The following is a 10,000-nucleotide window of genomic DNA, read 5'->3' on the forward strand; positions in this document are numbered from 1 at the left end:
GTGCATAAAACAATAGCAAATTATGGCTCATGTTTTGCATAGTAATAGAGTCAAATTCCCAAGAGACTCTTTTCTCTATTGTTCTTTGCACCAACATGGCTGCTGTGACGTCACGTGGAAACCACCTATAGACAGTGACCATCCTATTTTCCAGTTAGAAATTGTCGATTTGTTTCAAACCTTTTTCGGTCAGGAAGGGTCTTGTAAAACAAACTCTAAATCGGTTTTCTTTGTTTAAATTTAGTTGGTTGGTTTGTTGTTTTTTCCATATATTGATTCAATGCCTCGTTCAAAGGACAAACAAGAGACACTTAAAGTTCGAAAAACAATAAGGGTGACCACTCACTGTAAACATAACTGTGTAAGAGAGGATCGGCTTAACTAATCGGAAGCACTAGAATCTGAATCTCTATGATCCAGGTCAGTAGATTCCCATGATACGAAGTCATCTCTGGGTTGATTTTGGCTCTCGTCTCTACCCATGCCTCCGGTTTTCTCCGTTCCTTCAAAACATTGCCGAATTCGAGTTTTATTTGGATACAGTGGACGGATAACATTTATTTGCTGTTTATTTCCGGGACACGAAAAAAATCTCTTTTTATTGCTCGAGAAAGATGAGGGTATAGTGCATTTAATTTTTTCCTGACTGTTTGTGACGTGTTATTTTTTCCCTTTAGCCCGCATGTTTATCTCGATGGCGTTGCCCTGACAATACCGGAAGGCTTTCCCTCGGGCCCAATGTTCCTCAGCAACAACCTCTGGATTGGAGGCGTTGATGAATCCGTAATCATACCCAGGCCATTCCCGGTTATCAGGTCATTTAAAGGAGACATGAAGGATATAAGGCTAAACGATGAGTAAGTTGTTACGCTGGTTCAAACATTCATTCGCTGCAAGCGGGTAGATTCGAGTTCATTTTTGTGTAATTACCTTCTACTTATTTTAACAAATGTGATGGGTTACAAATTTGTCTCCAAGTTGCAGACGCTTACATTATGATATCATTAATTGATTGGCCAGGCAAGTTGAAAAATACATCTTTTCAAGTTGATTTCGTTGGAGGGTCACTTGTCATGTTATTACGTGTGGTGACGTGTTGCTGCATAAGTTCTGTGTAATACATTGCAATTTCTGTTTTCTTCAGGGCCGTTAATATCTTCTCTGGACGAAGCCGTTATGTGTCTTTAGCTGGGGTTCCGCCTGAGCGAAGCGTTGTACCTACAGATAAGCCCACTACCCCTCCTCCGACGCTACCACCCCCGACCTGTGGTGTTCCATACCCCTCCTTGCAGAACAGAACCAGCGAAGACACCGCTCGGTTACAAGGCTCCGAGTACATCGCATTTAATGTGACCCGTGAAGTTTTGGACTACACCAAAGAGCGGTGAGTGGCCTCCTTTTTTTTTTCTGGTGGTTGAGTGAGTGAGTGACTTCCATAATCCTAATATGGCTGTCTCTGACCCTGAAAAAGTATACAGCCTTTGCCTTGTGCTCCAATCCGTCTCGGTGACATGACGGCGACGCGCTTCGTGGAGTAACCGCTATGTACTACACAGAACTAGGCAAATTAAGTTTTAGTCGATGTATTTTTTCTATCAGCACCTTTTCTCGTGTTCTGTTTTAAAATATTACGGTTATGAGCGCTACTTTTGCATCAACAAATGAAAGCCTGAAAAATAAAGCGTAAACCGGATTTGAACCCATTATCTACCGACAATGCGTTACCAGTGCAATGATCTACCAACTGAGCTTCTGTGTCAAGCCATTTGGGAGGTGGTCGCTTTGAGTTCATCACCTTTGATTTCATATTTCTCATATTCTATTGGGATCTCTGTTTAAAACGAAATTGGTTTATGTTAAGGCGGCAGTTTCTATAGTGAACATTTTTGCACCCGTTTTTGGGTAAAACGCGGTAACCACTTTGGATTGTCATCACCAGATGTTTTCGCGTTGGTCAACGAGTGAAGCCTTCCAAAATGATACAGGTGGTCATCTATGATTTTTTACCAGTTTGAACCAGATCGAAGAGGACGAGTATTATGTGCTTGATTGTGAAAGGCTTTTCCACAATTTTCATTATATCTTATGATGGCAGCCCAAAATGATCAGTTCCTCCTACAAATATCTGAAGGCAGGTATAGCAAAAAATATAAGCCTTTCACTTTTTAACGTTTACGAAGACATCGCTCATTAAGGATCGCAGCTACTTTGTCTTGTTTCTCGATGGCTTTTTTTGTTTGAGAATAAAAACCATATATATGCAGCGATATGAAGGTTTTAGAGCAATGTTTCGTTGACCCCATGTGGTCATTATATCAAGCTAATTAAATTACTAAATAGATATATATACATATATATATTTATTAAAAACTGGATCATTGGATAATGCAATTCGAGAGTTTTGATTGACTAAGCCATCATGGGTTATGAGCCATTATACCATGATCTACAAACATGGCAAGCATATGCGTGATTTTTTGGGCCTTTTTATTTTTATTTGGCTATCTATCATCTCATATCCAACGCGCGCTCATGGAATAATTGTTAAATATGTATATGAATGAAAGAGGTTTGAAAAAAAAAGACTTAAACCCCGTGATATCGCTGATTTTTATTCTTAAACGTTTAACCAAAACTTGCGCCTTTTTGTTCACCTCCAGACTGTTTCAATTTAGACCCTAAAACAAAAAGGATAGTTTTAATGGGCCATTTATAACAATTCGTCGCGTACGTCCTTACACGATGATTTAGCAAATATGGTTGCCAGAAATTACAAAAAAGTTGGAAAAAAAACTACTATACTATGCCTATCTAAAAAGCCTAAATTGTTGCAGATGATAAACGTGGGAAAAGGAGGTTTTTCCCCCCAATTACGTTTCATTGATTTTCACACCGTTCCTAGTATTTTTCTAAGATTTCAAACCGTTGAAAAAACTTTTACCTTGACCATGAAAGTCCGAAAGTTCTATCTCTGCCGGTTAATATATCGTCGCGTGTATTCCGTTAGTAAGCAAAAGAATATTAGTAAACAAAATCTTTATCCTATATTGAGCAAGTGAATGTTTCCTCTTTAACGCGTTTCGCTGTCTCCTGCCTCGCGCGCTTTGGAATCACAAACCACTGTAACACATGCTCACAGAAAGAATTAAAGCTTGCGCAGATCTGCAGATACTAGTAACACCGTAACTGAACGTTATGTTTTGTTTCAGGTTTGTGATCTCCGTAACATTCCGCTCACTCGTTCCTAATGGAGTTTTGCTGTATGCCGCTGATAACGTGCATGCTCCCAATCATTTCATCAGTTTGGAGCTGGTCAATGGGCGACTTATCTTCAAACAGAATTCTGGAGCTGGGACAGTTAGGGTGGCGAGCAAATTCAGCAATTATTCTGATGGAGGGATCGAGTACAAGGTACGGTACTGCATGCAATGTAAGCCTCGCAGTAACACCGATTCAACTTTCAACACGGCCTTTGTAGTGCTGTACGGCTAGCGAGTTAATTCTGAAAAGGCGATTTCCAACAGTAACCGCATGTCAAACACAAACTGTAATGGAGTTTAAACATCTTAGGACATTTCGTGACATGCAGATCAATGTCACTTCCAACTACCAGCACTCCAAACATTGTCGAATTTCCTGCTCTGTGTGTCCCAGACTGGCTGTAATGGCCACTTTGAGGTTGCGCGGGAGACAGTGTCGAGAGCCTTGTTGAATTGCATTGTGGGACTGTTTTGGAGGACACATTTGCATCGTTGCATGCGCGGACCAGGAGATGAGCTTCCTAAACCATCAGAATATTGTACAATGGCAATTTAAAACGATGGTTCGCTTGCCAAGGTGCAAAATTGTTCGGAAAACGAAACGATTTAATCAAAAGGTCAGCGAGACCGTGGTACGAACGACGCTTACTTTTTAAAGGAGAACTGAAGGCCAAAATCAGCAATTTTTCCAACATTGTTTTTGGAAAGCCTAAAATAAGTAAAGTTAAGTGTGTGGGGTTATTTCTTCTCTTTTTCCTTTTTTGCGAGAAAGTTACGTTCGAAGTTGGGCTTTTCCCGCTGTTTCTGCTTTTTCAGTGCGGGGTAAAAAACTAAATCAGCACTCTGATGTGACGTATGATACGGGGAACAGAGATTTCGTAATCAAGAGAAATAAGTGCTGCTGTGGATGTTTTCTTCGTTGTTTTGCTGTTTCTTCGCGGACTCAATATTCACTACAAACATCAGTCAAAAACACTGCTTCTATATGGGGCGCTCTCGCATGTCTTCCCCATATCATACGTCATAAGCTGCAAAAAATGACCGCTGACTCCTCCATTCTGAGCCGCAATCCTGATGGCCCAAAATCGGAATGAAAACATTTTTTTAGGTGGAAAAACGACGGATATGCCTGAAAAAATGTTGAAAACATTATTGTACATGGTCAGAAGTGTAATTAAAAAATGCTTATTTTTTTTGCCTTCAGTTCCCCTTTAACGACGTAACGATTTGACCCGAAGTTAATTGTTATCGTACAAGAATATACGAAGGTCTTTTTTGCTTTGCAGAATAAACGAATACATAAACAGTGGCTCTTCCCCAAAAACAGTCCCACGGTGCAATTCAATAGGACTCTCGGTCCTGTCTCCCACGCAACCTCAAAGTGGTCAATGGTTGTTTGCTTTTAATACTTTTGTAGGAGGAGGACGGGAACGACAATAACCCCCCCCCCCCTCCCCCCTCCTTTCTAGAAGCAAATCTTGAGCAACTAATGCAAGCGCGTACGCATTTGGTTAGAATGGTTTGTTCTTCCTCGTTAGTAAGATGACCACAGTATAGGAGACCTCACTGTTTATACACAAATCTTTTGTTATTTAAATTTTGCCAACCACAGAACAGTTTCGACAGTCAATAGATTTCTGGTTGGAACATTAATGACAATAAGTGACGTAACGGTGAGTATCGCTGTACACACAAAAAGCTTTGTGAATGAATGATAAAACTTAGCGTTAGCATTTTCTTTCCTTTTTTAGTGCGATCTCTTGAGAATCTACCAGTTCAGTGCGATGTTGGTATCGAACAAAGATTACAGTAATGCGCGCGTGGGAGACGAAAACACTGATTTGGTCATTAATAGTCCTTTCTTCTATGGAGGTGTACCCCCGGGAATCAACATGTCCGCACTTGAGGTAATAAAACAAACAAAAGAAAGGATACCGCTAGTAAACTCGCTGATACCACTCAGCATGCATTTTTGAAAGGATTTTTGGAGATGTTTTATAATAATCAGTTATTGTAATTTTATCGTGAAATAGAAGCGAGCACGTAAGTATTGTAGCGATTCATTTTTGTTTCCCAGTCACTCCATTTCACAGCCAGTCTTCAACCGGACCGTGTCAACAAATAGTAAACCAAGACACACTTGTCCCTGTTTTCGATCATGCGATTGTCCTTTTTAAGATATTCGGTTAATCAGGCGACTGAAGGTTGACTCCAGTAAGGAAAGAGTACAGGCGACTGGTAGATGACAAGCCAGCGAAAGTAAGGCTGTTGCAAGTATATTTTTGGATGCAGTTCATTTGTTACTGGTTATTGCTAGCCATAAGCTAGTTGTTCACCTTTGACCCTTACCTGAGTAAACTGAAGACAGTATCCTCTTCTTAATACTGAATAGTTTAATTAACAGAAATGCCACCACTTTAATTAGTTCACATTCTCCCAAGCGTGAAGACTATCCCTTAGTATCTTGAGAACCGAGAGATTTTCAGTTATCAAATACTTGGTGTTATGATAACATGTTTGAAAAAACCAGTATAATGCAGTTTCGGCCCAAAAATGTGTTCGGGACTTTCGAGAAATGGGCTCTTAAATGGAAACCGAAATTAACGTCTGCTACCTCTATTGACCAATCCACGGCTGTTAGCGGTGGTCTATTAGCAGCCATTATTCGTGCTGTCACTCCCAGTCTTCTCCCCCAAATTTATCTGTCGTCTGCTACATTTTCAAAGACGATTTAAAGCTAATCATGCCGACTTTTCACTATTCGCACCATACAAGGTGGGTAGAGTCAAAACAGCAGCATCCCTTCTTCTTTTGTTTTACATCATCATGAGCCCTGTTTCACTTTATTTTACCCGCTACGCAGCTCCTGTTGACCCCTCGCTAGCCAGGTGTTACTGATACTCTTTCTGTGTTTCTTTCGAATAGAGCAAGGCGGCCGGTTTCATTGGGTGTCTTGGTCTTCTACAAATTCAAAGCGCCGACTCTGATTCCGAGATCTTCAACCCCAGGTATGCCAATAGATCGTTGCATCTAGAACAAACATTTTGATCAGTATGTTCTCATAATCTTTTATGTAACGAGATTCCAATTCAATATTTCAATTATTGACAATTTTCATCGAGAACATTTTATTGGAGGGCCACAAGTTTATCAGCCTTAGATGTTACGTGCTCACCCTCGTAAAATAAAGTTGGTTGTTGTTGTTGTTGTCTTATAAATAACGGCTTTCATTTTATACATAAAAAGCAATACATTTAAACCTAAGCATAAAGTAACTACGATCATTTGTACTAGCATTTTGATGTCTTTCAAGTTACGGTTCGAAGCATCGAAGTTCCTTTGACAATGTTTTGTACATAAACATTTGTAGGATCGATAGGGACGCCTATACTTCAAGCTACAGTTACAAGCCATGCTACCGAGAGGTACAATCACAAGCTGGCTTTGGCGGTGATGGTTACATCATTTACGGTAAGAATTTTTGTGGCAGATAAATCGTGTATTTATCAGGTGGATGAACGAACGCGTAAAAGCCTAGTTTCCATGCACACATAACAAGGTCGCAAACAGTTTGCGATGGCTCGATCGCTAACCCCCATCACATTTTGCGATTGTGTTTTCCATATTGCTTTACGCAACTTGATCTCGTGAAATCGTAAAAAAAGGCGCGAAAATAAAAGATGGCACTGGTAAACATAAGGTTTTTGTGTCGTGCTCAACTTCTTCTTCTGTTGGAGTTGTTGTGACAAAGAAGACAGAAAAGAATTGTCAAGAGACGTCGCCGAGTCTGGGTTCGATACATTTTCGAGCAGCAGCAACGACAGCAGCATAGCCAGTATCAAAACTAGTGCAGGAACTGGCTCTTCATGATCAAGAATCTTATTACAGGTATATTTGGCGGGGTATTTCTTCATGCATGATATTTATTAAATGCACACTGTTTTGAGGAGTATCCTCATTGCCAGAATCGTACTCGGACGCCATTTTTATTACCTATACTTGCCACTGATTCGTCAAAACGTATCACTTGCACAAAGATCGCTAACAATCGGAAACAGACGATTGTGTCTCCATGTCTTTGTTCCTCGCTTTTGCGTTGCTACTCGTCGCAAACAAGACGGAATGTCTTCCGTCTTGTTTGCGATCATCAGCAGCGATTGGTCGGGGGTGGATGTAAAAGGCGTTTCTATTTACGCAAACTGTTTGCGCATATATGGAAACTAGGCTACTCGGTAGTATACAAAAATTTGGTTTTTCAACGGAGTTGATAATGTGAATTTGCCACCGTACAGAGATTCTAAAAGCTGACGTTTCGAGCGTTAGCCCTTCGTCAGAGCGAATCGAGGGATTATGGGTTACGTGTAGTTTTTATAGTAGAGTAGGAGCTACGCTATTGGTGGTAACATGGCAACGTGAAAAATAGGAATATATTAGTTAAATGAAAAGCGTTCGTTAATACCGTGAGGATTAAGGGTGCCGATTTGAAAGATGAATTTTTGTTCCAGATTCTTGCGGCTTTCCGTCGTACCTAGATGTAGGGAAAGGCCGCAGATAGCCATGTGTTTTTTGGAGTGGTTAGGCAGATTAAAATGGCGAGCGACTGGCTTGGATGCATACTTGTCATTCTTCTCAACATCGCGAAGGTGTTCGCGGAATCGGTCACCTAGTCGTCTACCTGTCTCACCAATGTATAATTTATTGCATAACGTGCAGGTTATGCAATAAATGACATTTGCGGAGGTACATGTGAAACGATCGGTGATCTTAACAGATCGCTTAGGTCCCGATATCTTGCTAGTGTTAACAATGAAAAGACAAGTTTTGCATCGTGAGCGCGCGCATTTGAAAGTGCCGGGTTGCTCGTTAGTTTTGAGCGCGCTTCTAACTAAAAAGTTGCCTACGTTTTTGTCGCGTTTGAATGAAATAAGTGGAGGTTGCGAAAAGATTCTACCAGTCTCGGGATCATTTTGGAGTAATTTAAAATTACTAAGAATGATGCTTTTGACTGCGTGATTATGAGGATGGAAAGTGAGGGTGAATGGAATTCTGTCATTCTTATCTTTTTGTGACGTTTGTAGTGATGACTGTCGATCAAATTGTTGGGCGCGATGATGGCCCGCTTTGACCACAGAGACAGGATAGCCACGTTTTTCGAAGAACTGGCACATCTCCTCTGATTTGCTGGAAAAATCGGAGTCATCACTACATAGACGTCGAAGTCTAAGAAATTGAGAATAAGGGATGGAGTTCTTGACATGTGATGGATGTGACGATGAATACAACAAATAACTGTGTGAATCAGTAGGTTTGTAGTGCACACTAGTACATAGCACGTTGCCTCTAATAGAAACGTTGATATCTAGAAAAGCCAATGAAGTTTCCGAAATTTCCCAGGTATATTTAAGAGCCGGATGAAAAGAGTTGACGGAGGTTATAAATTGATCGAGTTCTTCTCTGCTGGATGAAATAGCGCCGATGCAGTCGTCGATGTAACGGCCGTAGAGTTCAGGTTTGGGGCCGTTGTACTGACTAAAAAATTGGTGTTCAACATATCCTACAAAAAGATTGGCATAGCTAGGTCCCATTCTTGTGCCCATCGCTACACCATTAATTTGTTTGTAATAGTTGCCGGCGAATGAAAAACAATTAAGCGTTAAAACTAATTCGGCAAGGCGGAGGAGCGTTTCCGAGCTAGGTTCTTTGACAGTGCGTTGATCGAAAAAGTGTTTAAGTGCTTGAAGACCCTCGCTATTAGGAATGACTGTGTATAGAGATGTAATGTCCATGGTGAAAATAAGTTTGTCTTGGCCGGAGAAATTGAAATCGCGGAAAATTTGTAGTGCGTGTGTACTGTCTTTAATGTATGATGGCAAAGATTTGACGATAGGCGTCATAATCCTGTCTAAGTAGCTAGAAATGAGTTCGGTGGGGCAACTACAGGCAGAAACGATAGGGCGACCTGGGTTGTTGGGTTTGTGAATTTTAGGCAAGAAGTAAATGCACGAAGTTCTAGGGGTGTTGATGATGAGATTAGTGGCAGTGTCCGGTAATTCTTGATTAACTATAAGATTTTGAATGGTGTCTTTGACAAGTTTTTGATTGTTGGAAGTGAGATCTTTAGGGATTTTGGCATAAAACGAGGTATCCGAAAGTTGCCGCAAAGCTTCTTTTTGGTAAAGGTCGGACCGCCAAACAACTACCGCGCCGCCTTTGTCGGCCGATTTGACAACTATGTCGTTGCGTTTACTAAGATTTTTAAGCGCCGCCCACTCTTCCGAGGAAAGGTTGGAAAATTTAGTGTTGCGATTGAATTTAAGTTTGTGAATGTCGTGACGGCATTTTTTGGTGAAAAAATCTAAAGAGGCAAATTGTCCCTCTGGGGGAGTCCATTTGGATTTGCGAACTAGAAGTGTTTCAAAAATATCTTTATTAGAAGTGTCCGAATCATGCTCTTTGTCGTGAAAAAAGGCTTTTAACTGAACGCGGCGAAGGAATTTTTCGACATCTTGCTTAATAGAAAATTCGTTGGTGCGTTTGGTAATAGGGACAAAATTTAGGCCCTTACTGAGAACAGATTTCTCTGAGTCAGTAAGCGGAAGGTTTTCTGGAATTGTAATTACGGTATTATGGCTATGCAATGTAGTGTCGTCGGTAATTTGCGGACCTATTAATTGTTGAAGTTTTAGAGTCTTGGTTTGGTGTAAATGGTCAAACAGTCCAGAATTAAGTTGTCGGATTTT

At 40.7% G+C, this 10,000-nt stretch overlaps 1 protein-coding gene across 1 annotated transcript in view; it reads left to right on the forward strand.

Moving 5' to 3' along the window:
* Positions 1–10,000, forward strand: part of LOC138039238 (laminin subunit beta-1-like) — a 73,804-nt gene that overhangs the window by 54,832 nt on the left and 8,972 nt on the right. The window contains exons 51-56 of the mRNA XM_068885443.1: positions 678–857; positions 1,145–1,384; positions 3,210–3,411; positions 5,012–5,167; positions 6,186–6,268; positions 6,631–6,731. Of these exons, the coding sequence (XP_068741544.1) occupies positions 678–857; positions 1,145–1,384; positions 3,210–3,411; positions 5,012–5,167; positions 6,186–6,268; positions 6,631–6,731 (962 nt within the window). The remainder of the gene's footprint in view (positions 1–677; positions 858–1,144; positions 1,385–3,209; positions 3,412–5,011; positions 5,168–6,185; positions 6,269–6,630; positions 6,732–10,000) is intronic.

Source organism: Montipora capricornis, chromosome 2 (assembly GCF_036669925.1).
Source record: "Montipora capricornis isolate CH-2021 chromosome 2, ASM3666992v2, whole genome shotgun sequence".
Classification (NCBI taxonomy): Eukaryota; Metazoa; Cnidaria; class Anthozoa; order Scleractinia; family Acroporidae; genus Montipora; species Montipora capricornis.